General features: G+C 41.8%; 1 protein-coding gene across 5 annotated transcripts in view; it reads left to right on the plus strand.

The window, feature by feature from the left end:
• cadm2a (cell adhesion molecule 2a) overlaps nucleotides 1-16,930 on the plus strand; it is a 203,677-nt gene extending 186,747 nt beyond the window's left edge. For 4 of the 5 annotated variants that reach the window (XM_034606413.1, XM_034606414.1, XM_034606410.1 and 1 more), the window contains 3 exons: nucleotides 1,467-1,580; nucleotides 15,413-15,535; nucleotides 16,342-16,930. In XM_034606413.1, coding sequence (XP_034462304.1) covers nucleotides 1,467-1,580; nucleotides 15,413-15,535; nucleotides 16,342-16,460 — 356 coding nt within the window. In that variant the 3' untranslated portion in view covers nucleotides 16,461-16,930. The remainder of the gene's footprint in view (nucleotides 1-1,466; nucleotides 1,581-15,412; nucleotides 15,536-16,341) is intronic. The other variant, XM_034606412.1, reaches the window with a different exon arrangement.
• The last annotated feature ends 798 nt before the right edge of the window (nucleotides 16,931-17,728 follow it).

A 17,728-nucleotide genomic window follows, 5' to 3' on the forward strand; every position in this document is an offset into this window, starting at 1 on the left:
AGGATCACTTTAATAATTAATTGTTCCACTCTATACGGCCTATTAGCTCCCCTTAAACCTTAAGGTTTTGAACTTCAATATTCAACCCCCCACTAACATAATTGCGGTACTTTGGGAGAAGTTTAATCGGTGTGCTTGTCCCACATGCTGCGGTGTCTGTGTGCACCGAGCAGCTCCTTCAAATGCCAGCTGAACGGGACAACAAGAATAACCAGAGCACGTAATGGCCGTATTGTTATTAAACTGACTAAAAGTCTATGCAACAAAAACAGGCACTTGGGTACTTGAGGGTCAAAGGGTCCCATCCAGATTCATTACTTGTTCTTTTGAAATGGCACCCGGTCTGTTCCTACCCTTCATTAGTGATTAGCACACCTTTTAGCCTTTCACAATTGCTGTCATAATTCTTGGAAGATACCTTTTAATGGTTTCCCTCCAAAGAGGAGACATTTTCTCTCTTCCCTTTTTTTCATTTTTTTTTTAAGCAAAGACATGCACTTAGCTGCATAGTGATTCACACTAAGCCTGAAATGTCACAGAGACGTGCAGGACAGTTGGGCCGCAGAAAGACTACCTCAGCCAATTAAAAGCCACTAGCTCACTATAAATGCAGAGTGGCATAAACATAAGAACCGAGATGGTAGTGTAACCTCATTAACTTTGTCACACAATGTTTAAGCCACATTTTTTCCTGTTGCTGTAACATGGGAAGGTGAGAAACGCTGCCTCGGTGGAAACTATTTTACCGTTATCCTGGAATGAGAAGTCAAAAACAGAGCATGGCAGTGATGGCATTGCTACGTTTTCCTGAAATCACCCTTTGCAAACATGGATAATTGGCAGAGGTCATTTGTCTTCATGATCCAGCTTTCTTCTCTTTCATGTTAAGAGCGGTTTATTACGGACATTCTCCAGTATAACCATTACACATTAACAGATTTTTCAGTCTTTTTCAGACTCAGGATGTGTCTAAAGGCTTCTTGAACCCGTATCCGGGTCGGCACCAAAGTTTTATGGATTCTTCCATGAACCACACAGCATTCGTTCATGAGTTTAGTTGCATACATCCAGTTGTTTTTGCGTAATGTGCAAACCAATCAACAAACAGAAGAACAGGGTGAAAACATAACCTCCTTGGCCGAGACCCAAAACAGTTGGCATCGACTCAAAGAGAATCATTCCTATAAGAAGCTCCATTCAGCAGGTTGATTTAGATTCATAAACTATACTGAAAAATTATTATTTAAAGATTGAAATATATACAATTTCACAAACTTCTGCTTTCTAAATTTGAGAGAATGTTTTGTCCTTTTTTGTTTTCCATCAGTTAAGAATGTTTTGCCTGTGACCAGTTTGTGTTGCTCTTTTAAACGATCTAACTGCCGCCATGTAAATTCATTTTTTATTTGTTGTGTTTGTTCTTGTATTATTTTTGTGTACATGTGTCTGTCTGTCCCCTCCACCAGACTTTCCCACCAACCCGCCTCCATCCACCACTCCCTCCCTACATCCCATCCCTCCAGATACTACTGCACTATTAGGCACCCACGCCTCAGACCCCACAGTCATTGGCAACAGAGGTACAGTACTGCCCCTCGCGTCTCCACGACCTCCTCAGCATGCTCCTATATATTCCAACTTCACTCTCGCTTTCATTTCTTCTTTCGACGTCTCTCTGTACTTCACTGCTTCAAGCTTCAACGTACATGACTCATGTGGACACTCGGGGAAGTAGAGACTCTGACAGCTGAAAAAATATGGACCAAATATAGCTCACTTCCTGGTCCAAAGTTCTTCCCTGTCTTCTTATACTGCATTTGTCTACCTGTTTGTAAATCTTTCTCTCCCTCTAGGACTGTTAACGTAAACTGTGTGTGTTCGATAAGCTTTCGAGACACTGATTTGCAAGTTCCATCAAAACTTGTTGTGTGTTTATGCATCAGAAAGTATGCAGAATTGACTCTATGACACACTCTGGGTCGTTGTATTCAGAAAAGAGTCTCACTGTGCAAATGCTCCATCCGCCGTCCCCTTGGCATTTCAAAGACTTCAGTACTTCTGTGCCCTGAAACCTCAAAGACGCAAATGTCATGTCCAACTCAAAATGTCTGGCCACTGGAGAGGTTTCATCATGACTCCTAATGCTGTGACAGAGGATCTTGGAGATTTAAAAAGAAGACTTAAACGGCTCCTCTTCAGAGAAATAACCATAGAAGATGCACGACACATCTCCACTTCATTCCACTATCCAGAAACAAAGCTTCAATATCCGGGATACGGATCGGGGCGCCATGAGCGATTGGGGGATGGTCTTGCGGTTTCAAGGTCCTGCTGATACATGTACTTTACCAATCGTGAGTCTCAGCTGTCGATGCCACCCCCCATGTTTTTTTATACTCAGTTCAGTTTGGTCCACATCCCATCCTCTAACATGGTGGAGGCGGGGTTTATGATTTATGCTGCAGCCAGTCACCAGGGGGGTGATCAAGGCGATTCGGCTCCACTTATGCCGTCCATCTTTATATACGGCCTATGAAGACAACATAGGAGCCACGACATCATTGTTTTACTGCTATGACTGAGTAGTTACTATTTTTTTTTCAGTATCTGTTTGTGATTAGTATGAATGATGATGTCATAATCCTTTCAGCAATGTCCTGTAATGTATATGAATAATAGGATGTCATCCATAGTAAAGCTGAAGATGATAGAGAGGCATCAATTGCAGAGGATAAACCACATTTCAAGCATTTTTATTTACTGCCGCAGAGGATAAGGAATTGCCAAGAGTTCTGGTTATGGATTCAAGCTTTAAAATCACTGATGTGCTGTGTAAAATAATTTGCCATCATCACCCTGCATCGCTAATGGCATCCACACAAAGCCCATTTTCTGGTTTCACCATTTGTGGGACATCTTTTCATCAAAGCACCAGTTAACACAGTGGAGTTAGGGGAAGCTTTGCTCTTACTTCTGATAGGAAACCTCAAACCGTATTCATGAGGTGCCAGGTAAATTCTCAGTATTATTTGGTTGTCCTGGCTGACTCCCCATTGCTAGCTAGTTAAGTTGCTTTGAGAATCAGAGGAAGATGCCCTCTACTGGAGGTATTCCAGCATGTCCAATTCAACTGGGTCTGCGTTTACAGGAGACAGTTTGTATTTAAAATAGAGTGGTTTGGGCATCTAACCAAAATGCTTCTCTATGGAGGCATATCCAACTGGGAAAAGCACGGAGCTGGAGCGCATGGCTGGAAAAAGAATGTTTGGCCATCACATAAACTGAAATAAGTGGTAGCGAATGGAATGAATATCACAAACCACTCAGAAGGTGTAGTTGCTCTGGCTTATTAACCTTTATCTCCGAAGGATTTCTGTAAAACATTTATTCACGGTCAATGTAGTCATTATGAGATTTTACATAATTTATACAAGCTTTACTTTCATAATGTAGTGAGAAAAGAGTGTCCTCAGCAGCTGGAGAGAAAATGCTTAAATATTCCAATTACCTTCAGTCCATTTAGGAAGCCTTAGTGTGACAAAGTGGCACACTTGCATATACCCAGAAAGTAGAGACAAGGAGAGAGATTCAACTGACAAATCTCTCCTCTTTTTTCTAAGTTATCTGTATTTTAAAGTACTCCTGAGTACCGTCATTCGTGTATCTTCTCTCCTCATATAGAAGTTGAGTTAACGTTTTTTTTTTTTGCTCCCTCTCTCTTTTCCACTCAACTTCATGATGCTCCAGACGAACATTCATTCAGAATAATTTCCTCTCATCATTGCCACTTTCTCTAAATTACTATCTTTAAAGTCCTTTGGTTGTCGAGATGTGAGAGTGAGACTGGCCTCTATGAGTCACACAGAGGCGGAGACACGCGTAGAGCGCCTCCTGCAGCTGCTGCGGGTTAGGTTCTGACCCGACCCTTTGATGCTTCCTGTCCCAACATCAAAGGTGAAACGCCCCAAATATCTTTAAAAATAATTCAATTCTTTGACCGACTAAATGAATGAACACAGAAATTGGTGTGATAGTCCTGGGTCGTGACACCGAAGACATTTCAAACAGTCAAATACTCGAATCCAGTTGAATTAATAATCCTAGCTCATGAATGTGTGGCACAGGAAGCTGACTGAGCATCGCAGGCTATGGTAAAAACGCAAGTAGGTGAATTGAAGCACAGGTAAAAGACAGAGGTTAGTTTCAGGCAGACCGGCAAGGTAACAAGATTTTCGAAAAACAAAAGGCAGAGAGGTTGACGGAATTCTTAGTGGTTAAACGTGTCTTTATATTGGCCAAAGTCTTTGTGGTCATTAGCTCAGGGGTGTGGGAGAAATGATGGGAAATGAGTGAAGCGTCACCCAGCCAGTATCCCATGCAGTCAGGTGCAGGCTCCAAATGGGGAGAAAAATCCCACAGCAGGAAAACGAGGACATAAAACAAGAAAAATAACAAAGAGTCCACATTCCTGACATCAGGACTCTTGACTCCCCCTCCCCTCGTCTCTCCTAACCTCACATCTCTCTGAAGACCTCCTTAGATAAGAGGCTTCCACACGTTGGATATTCCTCATCAGTTCGTCTCTGATGTCTGTTTGTGTAACGCGGAGACACAAGAGGAGCCGAGCGTCTCAGTGTATCTTCGGGGAATCTAAATATCAGACTCCTTCACTGCGTCCCCAGTCACAGGATACTACACTATCTGCTTTCATGTGTCTGCTTGATTTATTACCAGGTCTTTTTGTAGGCTCTGGATGAAAGCAAACAACTGTGGAGCTGTAACAGCCCCATGATGTTTTGTCCCTTTAATGAAGTTGTCTTGCAGAAGAAATGCACTCTGTAGGTTCAGCACTATAGAGCATGTATGCAGATTATACACCTGATGAGCTCAGGGGCAGCCCTCTGATTTGTGGTCTGCAGATCAGTTGCATCTTTCCTCGTTTGCCTCCAACAAGAAAAAAAAGGTTTGGGCAGGGAATATCCAAGGAGGTGATCCTTACATTAGCAATATAGCAAATATATATATAATAGTGATTTTGAAGCTTTGAATATCCACTTGTATTTAGTGTCATCTTGTGAAACACTTAAAACTTAAACGTTAAAACTAAGCTCTGTACCTCTGAACTAAGTTTTTACTGTTGTTATTCTTTGGGTCCTAAGTCTCCCACAGTGTCAAGATATTAGACGTAATTGAGCCCCTCTGAAATTATGCTTTTTCAGTCAAAGGTGAGGTATTTTGGGCTTTGAAATCAGTAAAGCCTGTTACCATGACTACCACAGGCCAGTCGGAAAACAAGGTGAAACTGTGGACTACATTGTTTCTCCGAGAGAAAAATAAGACTGGGGGACATTATATCGATTCAGTCTAAGATAACCTTTATGTAAATTGGAATAAATTCAAATCGAATAAATGTATGATACTTTCCTTTGATAATTGAAAACAGGCTAATGATTGTTTTACCTCCACTGAAGACGAACAGTCCCATTACTAAAACCACATTTAATTTAACTAGATCAGCACCAGATTCAAATCTGTCGTGTAGTTTTTGCGTAATCTTGCTTCCAAACAAACAGACAGGGCTGAAATAACCCTCACGTTAATTTGAATGATATAAAATTGAATAGAAATAATATATGACACTTTCATTTAATTGAAAATAGGCTAATGTTTGGTTACGAATCAAACTTTGTTCAAATGGATTTTGAACTGAGCTTTCTACAGTTTTACATACACAGTAGTGCATTGGTACCATTCTAGGGATTTTCTTGAGAGGAAAAAACATGAAACATTTTTGAAAACATTGAGGTCTAGGTGCAGAGTGTTTTTTTGTTGTTGTTTTTTTCACTTGTCTTCAGGTAAGTTAAAAATAGCCTCAAATTCATCAACAAGATATCAACCCAGAGAATCCAACACTGAGAGAAACGCTATTTGCATGACAAGTGCAAATTGGACAGGGAGCTGAAAAACAACTGCCAACACTCTTTCATTCTGTTCACTGCAATGAGTTGTTTTCTTCTCAGTGGTATTTGGATTTAATATTCTGCATTTACAAAAAACAGTTAGTAAGATATGGAAAGTGAGGTTTTCTTACAATGTGCTTACACAATTATCCATATTTATGTCGGATTTTGCTGACATGGTCATTGTACAATAATGTGCCATTTAATGGAAGCATTTATTTGTACTTGCAAGAATATAAAGGAAAAAGAAAATTCATTACAGTAGCCTAAGCCTCTAATTCTAACTGTTGGGGACTTTGGAGTGTAGCTAGTGTGCAGGTATGTGTGATTTTCCTGTTTTTCAACCAAAGTGCCAGGACTGATGCATAACTACACACTGTGATTCACTTTATTAATGAAGTGCTGGCAGGTATGCCCAACACACACACTGCTTCAATAGCCCAGCGAGCCTTAATGTCTATAATAACTCTTTTGCTAAGTATCAGAGGTCTATGCAATGTCATCAGGCTTCTCCCTCCCTTCCGCGAACACACACGCACTCTCTCTCTTTCCCCACCACCTCTGAATTCTTTCAAATTTGCCAAATGCTTTTTCATGGCTTGCAAATTAGTTTTGACCTTGTGAAGCTGAAAGGTTGAATCGTGCACAAGAGTTTCTTTGGTGTTTAAAATATTTACAATTCACTTCTCATAATCAGCATTCGTGTGGCCAACCCCAGACCCTGTAGCCGCAGAAAAAGGGCTCACTGCCGAGAAGACAGCAATTATTCATGCCTGGTGTCTCTGCCTGCGGAGAAGACAGAAAAACTAAAATAATACATGTCTGTAAACTTGCATAGAAAAATGTGTCTTTTGTTCACTCCGTTACTAGTTCTCCAACAAAGGATAAAAGTAAAGAACTTCACCAACAGCATTGAGACTCTTGATCAAAGTCTATTCCATGAATTTTATATAAAGATTGGCATCGGTACTTGAGCTTGACCAGTTATTATACAGAAAAAAACAACCCCTTTAATATTTTTTTCTAATAAGATTAGCATGCATATCAAAAATTGCCTTTTTTTACCTCTGCATTAGGTCAGAATGTTTTTCAGCTTTTATTCGGGTCCTTGAGGAAGAAACAGAAGCTACAGCATATATGTAGATATGTGTAGATATGTACATATTTATACAAGTATATAGAATATAATTATAGGCTGAAAACATAATAGAAAATATACAGTACCCTATTAATGTTGAAATCTACTTTTATGAAATTGCACACTGTTTCGATCTTACATAGATAATTAAGAAATCTAGAATAAATGACAAAAACAAGAAGAAGACAATATATTTGTTAAAAGTTGTATAAAATATATTAAAACAACTTAACTTTTCGCTTTAAAATATTATGTGGACTTCCAGGTGAATTTCAACGGTTCAGTCGCAAGATCCATGGGAGTTAAAAGGGCCTTTCACAGGTAATGTTTCATGCCTTTAACCCAGCGTTCACCTATTCAAGCTGCTTTAGGCTGAGGGCGAACCTTTTGTGAAAACTCAATAAGTGAATGGACAATTTTCATCCCTTGGAGGGATTGGTAACGGCTTTATTCCATTGCTATTGATCTTGTTTTAAATGGAGGGTAGGGGTTAGGCCATGTGACGAGTGAAAGGACATATTTTCTTGAGGGCAAGTGTCCAGAGCGGCTGTTTGGTGGCTGTGTTTAAACCAGAAAGGCCATGTTGGGGTTGCAGCATCCCCAGAGGGAGGGAGAGTGGTGGTTAAATATTGAACAGTGCCGACCATCTTCCCTCTACTTTCCCTCCCACTCCTCATTCCTCACACCATAAAGCTGAGGAGCACAGGAGAAATTAAAACATAATGCAAAGGTCTCTCCACTTATTGCAGGGTAAGCTTATTGATGACCTGTCGCATTACCTCGCTTTGGGGAAGAATTATGGCAACAATTTGGAATAAAGTGTAGAGCAGAAAAAGAGAAATCATTAGATCCCGAGGCTGGTGTTATGAATTACATATAATAGCAATTCTATTCGTTAAATCTCACTGGCAACGGACACTATCAGCTGTCTTGCAGAAGCACACGCATGCACGTGAACGCACACATACGCACGAGGCGGTCTAATTTTCATTTGTTGACATGAAGTTTTATTCCCTGCTTTATTCATTTTTCTCCACTCGTCTCCCTCGGGGGTTTGTTGTGGTGGCAACTTGCCTCCTCCAGTATCACTCATCGCTGTGTGGCTACTGTTCCTGCTGCTCTTGTTCTGCCGTTGATTCACACAATGCAGCTCTCCGGAGCTAACGCAGGTTGTGACGGAGAATTTCTTACGAAAAGCAGCAGCACAGTCTTGATTAAGCCGCCACAGCAGTCGTATAAATGAAGTTATCTCCCTGCTCCTTCCTTTGTTGTATTTTAATCCTGGTTGGAAGCGGTTATGCCTTTTGCAGAACGCGGAGCCTCTTTTGTAGATTGATTCTTGCGAGTGACTTAATTAATTCATGTGATTAATTATATTGCTTTGCTTATAACTTCATGTTGTCACCCTGCTGACCACAATTTCTTTTCATACCGGGAAGAAACAGGAAGTGGTCGGGCATTCAAGATAGTGTCCAAGTCCACATGTGGGCTTTATTGAATGATTAGCAGGAATAATTTGTTTCTCTGAATCTAATTAATCCGATGTGACCCAGCAAGCAGTAATAAGCGAGGACGCAGACAAACACACACGTGTCTTGGTAACGTTTCACTCTTTCTATGGATGCATAAGTATATGCACGCAGCACATGTGTCTTATCCGGCCCTCTGCTGCAGCCTCCAGGGATTCTTTTGTCTCAGCAGTGGAGGCCAGCATTAGATGTAGATCGGTGAGTTTCCAGTCTCAGCCAAAAAAGCTGAGAATAATTGACTCATTGAACAAGGGAAGTCTGCAGGCACTTTCTCTCCCTTCACTTTCTCTGTGTCTACATGCACTTCTCCCTTTTGCGTCTCTAACTTAAACTGACCGTCACTGCAGTATCATATTTATGTTCCACATTCAATGATAATGTGAAGTATTTTCAAATAAAAAGCTGAATCTGGGCACAGCAGGAAATTATGGAAATGATCATCCATTATCCATCATTATCTATACTGCTCATCCTTTGAGGGCTGACATTGAGACAAACAACCATTCACATTTACACCTATGGTTAATTTAGAGTCTCCAATCAACCTAATTCCCAATCTGCATGTTTTTGGATTGGCGGAGGAAGCCGGGTACCCGGAGTAACTGGAGAACAAAATGTTAAGGTTGTGTTGAGCTTCACCGCACTTTCAGTAAACAGGTGAACAGCTCTTTGTGCAGCAGTGGTGATGCAGCTCCTGGGTTCTGTGGACTGGGTCCTGGAGCTGGTCTTTGGCTCAATTACTGCAGGTCACTTTCATAGTTTCAGATAGAAAGCAACAACCTGCCTCACCACAAGCCAAACAAACAGGCAGGTTAAGAACGGGCTCTCCACTAGTTAATGTAGAAATTATTATGTCACGATGCACTATTTCTCTCTCTCACTCACTCACTCACACACACACACACACACACACACACACACACACACACACACACACACACACACACACACACACACACACACACACACACACACACACACACACACACACACACACAAAGATTCCCTGACCCACACCACAGACACAAGGACACTGCAGCTCTGGGAGCCTGTGCTTAAGCTAGCTGCTGATTTATTGATCTGAGCAACTGGAGCCATTGCTTCACAAAGCTTTATCTAAGATATAGAGAGGAAATCGTGTAATCCCAAAGAAGAAACAGATGCTTGTAGGGCATGAATATAATATAAAAACTATTTAATACCGAGGGGGAAAGTGAGAGAGGCAGAAATGTACAGTATGTTAAGAGCAGTATATAAATACCATTTGACTATAGCTTGCTGAAAATTTTCAACACTGCGTCTGATCTGTTCAAATTTGGCGGAGGATGGTTTCCTCTCAGGCCCGAGAGATGCTGTAACAATATTTTACAGAGGAGGAGACGTTTCTTCTGAAGTTTTTCTGACATTGGCAGCAAATACAGTGTTTGAAGAATGAGCTAAGGGCACATATTCAATATTCAGTACAGACAACGAGGAAGTTACTCAAGTCAAACCTTTTAGTGCTTTGACTGCTCAGCCACTCCACTCCCAGCTTCCCCTCTTATAGATTTCCCATTTACCTTTTTATGCAAAGATCAGGAAACTCGATTCACCACCTAGTGTGTGATATTGCAGGTATCAGGTCGGATCAGCGTGACATGGAAGTGGTGGCATTATGGAAGCAGGGGACAAGAGTAGGGTCATAATTTCTTTCCAGCTGAGCCCTGGATTGAATTGAATATATGACATTTCACTAGAACTCATAATTATTCCTTTGCACATAAGTTACAAATGTCTGTACCACATGAGTTCTATCAAGGACTAATAATTGTTTAGTGAGTCACATTTCAGTTATTACCAGTGTTCTTCTTGGAGTTTGGCAGAAAATGTTCAGCAGCTTTGACACATGCTTTTACTCTGATGTATAGGATGTTTGGCTTTCTTTCCAAGCTGGACACTTACATTTAAAAGTGTCGGCATCAGACATTTGCCGCCGCCATTATCTCTTTAAAAAAGCAGTTTGTCAGCAAAGCGCAATGAATCCTGGGATGTGTTGACCCGAGAAGGATCCACCTGTTGGAGGACACATCTATCAGCCGCAGTTGGAAGGTCTTATAAAATGGGACAGCGTAGTTGTTCCGCTGTGATGCAATCCGTCTTCAAATGCAGCTCCAGAAAGAACCGGCCCCTGAATTGAGACACACATTATGGCTATATTCTTTGACTATATTTTATATTCTATATTCTTCCATTTCGAGTCTTCACAGAGTCCTGAAACCCCCCCCCCCCCCACAGTACTACCATCACGCCTCCTTTCGCAGTTAGCCCATATGGAGCCAGCATCAGTGAAACAGATCAGATGAGGAGTTACTTGAGCAGTTAAAGAGCAACACTTTGGTTCAGTCTGGCCAAGCTGTGCCTCACACAAGCCCTGAACCCCTTTAATTTATTAAACAAGCCCCATTCGCAAGGCCAGACGACAAGGGGAGCGTTATAAATATTAAAAGAGGAGTTTGCTCTGCCACGCTCACATATTAAATCACACAGAGAAGAATGTATGTGCCCTTATTAAAAGATAATGTGTTCCGCAGCCATAAAAATATATCCCTCCCCTCCTTGTCTCGCTCGAGCTGAAATTTCAACCTTTTCCTTTAAATCACTCTATATTTTTTCTTTTCTTTTCTCGGTGTGTCTTTATGAACCCTCGCTGTTTTTTAGTTTTTTTTCGTTCTATAGTGTAGCAGCGGATTAGAAGAGAATACACAAGAACACTATACATTAGCCATGTTTAGCACTTGAAGGCCAAGGCACTCGAGCTAAGTGTATTTACACTTTGTACTTTATATAATGACGACAGGTCACCGGCTTCTGTTGCTTCACAAACATCGAGTTAAATGAAAATCAATTGAATAATAAGCCCATTTTAGCTTGAAAGATATATGATATTTATAATAAATAAACACATACATACATAGGAAAGTACAAGTCAGGATAGAGTGATTAACAATCGCTGGCATTTCAACCTTTAGATAATTAAACATAGTTTAAAAAAGGAGCTTTTCTTCACCAGCAGCAGCAAAATCACAGTTGTCTGACACAGATCACTATACAGGAGCTTGTTTGCTTTATTTAAACTTAACTTACATTTTCTTCTCTCTTCTTCTCTTCTTGCATTGCGGAGCTGACCTGTTGTTCTCGTCCAAGACTTTTCATTGTACCGTTCAGCCTGTGTTAACTTGACAAATATATAGAGCTTTACCTTGCAAGCAGGGATATTAGGGTACGTCTGGATTTGTTTGTAAATCATCAGGATTATGCAAAAGTCGAGTCATAACCCAATGATGATCCCATCAAATGTTGCTGGATCAGGGCTTTACATTGCAAGTTAAGGAATTTTGTTTATATTCTCCTCAAATTCCTGGAGAATAATTCATGGATCTTGATGAAAGAAAATGGCATTTTTTGGGAACTGATATTAATGAGTGTGTGAAATATGGTGCAGCTCCAAATAAAAATTTGGATCTAATGAATTTACATTTGGTTTCATAAGGGAACAGTTGGGCTTTGACGGAGGTTTGTGCTCAACTGAGTGCCACTCTAGTTGAAGCTCGATTTATGAGGTTGTCAATAGTTGAGTATAGTGTTTTGGGATTTTGGGGATTTTTAGAAATCACCTTTGAGAAATGAGCTTGTCTTGTATTTCAAATTGCTTTGTTAAAGTTAGTGATGTGTTCTTTAAAAGTTTGTCTTTAGGTTAATGACAGCCCCTGTTCTCCATGGGGGTTTCCGTTCATATTTAATCTCATTTAGTTTCGCTGGTGCCATAGTGCTAATGGTAAGTCATCATCTTATTAATAAAATTGTTAACTAGATAATCACAGGACGGAGGAAGGAACCATGTTATTAATACGATTTATCAAACTTCAGATAACCCGCTCAGTAACAAAGCTACATGATGATAACAATGCAGAGGAAAAATGCAGCAGTTTAATTACAGAGGATCAATCCTTAGACCGTGAGTAATAATTATATCCAACGTGTGGCCCCGGTTGTGAGGCGGCCTCTTAACGTGTTGGATAAAATCAATGGAGCTCAGCAATTTCAGCAACTTATCAGCTTTAGAGTCGGGCCATGTCATCCCCGTGTAGATTAAAAGACTAGAATGTTGCCATAATTGGTTCTGACCAGAGACAACATTACATTAAACCCATCTGTAGCCAACCAATAGGAATGTTTCTATACAGTTCAGAGCCTCAGCAAATATAGAAGCAGTCAGGCCACAATTATACCATTCAACCAAACCCTAATAACTACATCATGGAGGTGATGTCATAATTAGAACAGTAGGTTTGTTGCTTTTTAACCAGGTTTCAGTTTTAAATTACTTTATGTTCAGAAATTAGTTCATTAATAACAAATGTGTTACAGTGATCACACAAGTGCCACACAAGTCCATTTTCCTTATCCAGTGTGTCTCATTGAAGTTGAACATATCATGGTATCAGGATCAAATTATTCCTACTTATACCACACGTTGGTTTAACAGATAAGTCACAGTCGCGATAAATTGGCAATGCAGAGTCATGGTGAGAGAAAAAGAAATAAATCATTAAAATACACCACAGTAAGTTTTTCAAACCACCGCTGCAGCATAATCAGCTTCCCTGCCATTGATCTTCATGCTCAGTATGTGGTTAACAATTTCCACTTTGATAGTAAATCATATATATATATATATATATATATATTCTACTTTTGCTGGAGCTGCGGGGATATTACAAAGCAGTAGCATATATCGTACGATGTTATTTTAACAACATTAAATCCTCTTCACGTCGCGATAACCATCAATACGTAAAGTCGTCTGTAACCCTCGCCCATCCATTCAGACCAAATGAAATGATTGGCTGTCCGAGAGAAAGATGCTGCTGAAGCAGAGACGATGGTCAGAAGTTAGTGAGCGAGTCACAAGATAGCCGGCTTCTAGCAGTTGTCATGCAGTGAGCGATCATGTTTTAGGGGACGTGGCGGGCCGATGGGCGAGTGTGGGATCGGTTGCAATATTTCAAATTGTAGCCTGTTCTTGCTTCTCCAGGATTACCAACCCCAGCTTTAAGGTCCCTGTCGTGATTCATACTAACTGAGCGGCTCTCTTCCATGAAGGGACAAGCTGCAATCCCTTCAGAGCGAGCTTTCTATTCTACTCAGAAGACTGGTTTTCAGTGTCGTTTTCCTTCAAGGTCAAAAGTGATGCGGTAGCGTTGAATCGAACATGTCCTAGAGGTGTCCAGGGGGTTGGCGTACATCCCAACCACTTGGACATGACACCAGCATATTGCATGTGCGATGTGTAGCATCCTGTAGAAGTGTGTGTGGCGAGGAGCTGTTTGTGCCAGCACTGGGTTGTAACAACTAAACTGAAGCACAGACAGACAGTGGGTGTGTATGTTGACATCCTGACAGGTAGAGGTGAAGAGACACAGCCATGTGTGAATCTAAACGCCCTGAGTCCTCGCCGTGCTGGGCAGCGCCGGGGGGAACGTTCCTCTACTCTCCGCTCCACTGACCAAGCAGTACCGCAGCACAGTGAACCCACGCCACGCATGTCTGCACGTATGAGTGCGCGAGTATGAGTGTGTATTTGTCCACATGGAGGCAGCGAAGCGTGGCGGCCTGGTCGCTCGGACCCCGGGAGTTATGGGGCGAGAGCGAGCCAGCTGTTCAATTCGGCCACATGGGCGGACTTGGAAAAGAAAAGGAGAATACTGAAGAGGGAAAGAGGCAATGTACGACGTGGGCTGTGTCTAAACCAGCCTTCTCTCGCTGCATACCCCACTCTGACATGTTAACCACCATGAGCCCCACACACAGACACCAAAACACATAGTGACACTGGTGCTCAGAGGTGGATAATGAGACGAGTGCTAATTTCTCAGGTGTCACGGACCGATATGAATAATACACGTTATCCCGTCACCCATCTCCCCCACTGCTGCCACTGTCAACTTTTTTTTTAGATCCTTCCACAGTGCACTGTCAGTGTCACACCCTCACTCTTACCTTGAATAGCCTGAAAGTCAGACTTCGTGAAAAAAAATGGAAGTGAATAATAAAATGTAATAAGCTTTTGCTGAAGTAAAGGGAAACCTTTGATGAGTTTTTATTTCCATGAGGCGTGAACGAGCTAATAACGCTGTCTTCGCTCTCACATGACTTTTACAATCATTTCTGCCGCTCTCCCGACGGCGAGGGACCAGTACCAACTCTCTAACACCTAATTCATTTCCCCAACAACAATCCCTCTCGCCAGGAAAACAGAAGAAGATTGATCTTTCCGTTTTTATTTTCCGTTTGATGATTTATTTACTGTGTACTACTCCTCCGCTGCTGCCCTCGTTTGCATGTTGGGGACTCCGCGCGGGTGGTCCTGAATTATTCACCTCTTTATTCCAACTCCTGTCTTTTATTCTCTCTTCCTTTCATTTTGCAGGCCGAATGCACGCCTGCCCGTAGCCGCGCTCTGTGTCAATGTGTTGTCCGTCTCTCTGCCTCACTCTCTCTCCCCATTATTATTCTCAGAGTGCGAGGCAGTTCAGCTCCGGCGGCATGATGTGAATGGCGAGAGGGGAATGACAGCAGCTCAAAACAATCATTAGATCAGGAACAAGCTGGGAATAATCTTCTGCTTCCTCCTTGCTCTGTTTTGTATTACCTGCCTCTCGCTGCTCCTCTGCCCTCACTCCCTCACCTCGCCAGCCGATGCCGTCATCCTCTCTCTTTGTTTCTCTCTGTGTGTCTCTCCTTAGATCCCAACGCTCTGGGGCAGCACGGCACTGACCATGCCTTGATCGGAGGGGTGGTGGCCGTCGTGGTCTTCGTCACCTTGTGTTTAATCATTGTTCTGGGAAGATACCTGGCCAGGCATAAAGGTAAATCCTCAGTGGAGCAGACCTGAGTCTCTCGAGGCTCAAGAAACCAGCGGAGCACATCCTACTTGTCCCATTAGACACCAGAGACCCTCACCATTCCCAATGCACAAATGTCTGACATACACCCAGTGGAGAAGAAGGCTTGAGTCATGCACGTATAAGAAGCACTGATGGACAGTTCAGGGCACGTCGTTATATAGGACATAGTTTTTTCGGGTTTTTCGTATTTTTAAACAATGCAGAAATGTGGAAATATGTGGAATGGAAATAATTCAATGAAAAATGTGATGAATTACTATATGAGTTTATGAATTCTTAGTTGCAGCCTTCATACTGACTCAATGGATCAACTGTGATATTAAAAGGTGATTTATAAGGTCACAAAGTCCCTGTATCATATTCTTAACTCACATGCACAGTGATACAATGGAATTTGTGACATAGGACTTAATTGGCTTAAACATTTAGCATCTCTGCGAAAGAGAGAGAAGAGTCAAAAAAAAGCTTTGGCTTCAAAGTTAATTGTCAGTTTTCAGCCCTCGTGCTTTTTACTCGGAGAGCTGCATCACGTTATTTGGAGGTGAAACTCTGAGTTACACACACACACACACACACACACACACACCTTCTCTCTGCTTTATTAACACACTCGTCACTATCCGAGCTCCTCATTCTCTATATGAATAATGCAGCATTACTGATGTTGTCTTCAGATGTGTTTTTCGCCTCAGGCAGCAAACACCACGCAGGGCTGCTCGGTATTTGTTTTCCTTGATACAGATTTGTTTTTTTTTCCGTTTCCTCAGGAACATACTTGACAAACGAAGCCAAAGGAGCGGACGATGCGCCCGACGCCGACACCGCCATCATCAACGCTGAGGGCAACCATGCACACGCAGAAGAAAAGAAAGAATACTTCATTTAGACTGCAGGGGGAGCTATGCAGCTCTCTCCTTCTCCCTCTTTTCCTCTTTCGGTCTCTGTATCTCTTTTTCTCTCTTTCTCTCTCGGCCCCTTTTCTTCTTCTCCACCTCTGACCACTGCCCCGTCGCGACCACCAGGAACCCGCAGGCAGTCCACGGATAGAGAAGTTTCCCGAGTGTTATTGCCTTTTTTGTTAAGCCCATTTCTTTCACTTACACCTCGTCCTTTATTTCTTCCTCTCGTATTCCGTTTCTTTTGACAGCCAGTTTTCACAGGCAGCTCCACCGTCGCTGCCGAAGTTTTGCCCTTTGTCACATGTTTCCTCATCTTTTGACATGAGTTCCTGGAAATCTGTGTATCTGCCATGACTGCTTCTTGCGTGTCCCCTCGTACGTCCTTCCCTCCCAGGCAGACATCCAAACACACACGAAATCCCCTTTGTTCACACACACACACACACACACACACACACACACACACACACACACACACACGTCCACAGACACATATCATGTCTCACATCAACACGGTGCCTAAAAATACAGACGCCATTGAACTTCTGTCAATGCCTTCATGTATCGTCTGTCGGTAGCAATGTAAATGCTTCTTCGATGGTTCACCGGACCATCATTTCATTGCTTAACTCACAGCTTTGTATTATGCATTGCGTCTTTTTATTTGAATGAAGATCTGTGCTGTTTTTACGCCTTATACATGTCTATCACACTGAATATGGTACTTTTAGACGCTCCACCGCTCCCCCCACCCCCACCCCCCCCACCCCCGCCGACCCCATCCCCTCTAAATAGACTTTGTAATTAAACAGTTGACCCTTGTAAGATACGAAGAAGGTTTTGTGTGACACTGTAGTGAGGTTTGTCAGATGCGTGTGTAATATGATTTTCATTCTTAGGGGTAGGGTTAATAAAAAAGGTATTGTTGGTATTGTTTAGAGCAGAGAATACACACCAAAAATATATGAAGGATACTAGACGAAGCATTCCATCAAATCAACTCAATCAACTATATATAAAAAAAAAAATACATTTGCTGAACCTGCTGTCGCTATGTACTTTTGTCTGTATATTCCTGCACTGTCCCAGGCTGCAGTTTAGCGAAAACATCTTCAGTGTCCTCTTGACAGCTTAACAGTAGTTTGTTGTTCACATCAAGGGTTCAGGTGTATCAATCTCCTCTCTAAAAGCTGTACAAATTGTTTCAGAGTGAGTTTAGCTTTTCCACTTTTCAAGACTTTTTGTTTTTGTTAAT

This window comes from Hippoglossus hippoglossus, chromosome 14, assembly GCF_009819705.1.
Source record: "Hippoglossus hippoglossus isolate fHipHip1 chromosome 14, fHipHip1.pri, whole genome shotgun sequence".
Lineage (NCBI taxonomy): Eukaryota > Metazoa > Chordata > Actinopteri > Pleuronectiformes > Pleuronectidae > Hippoglossus > Hippoglossus hippoglossus.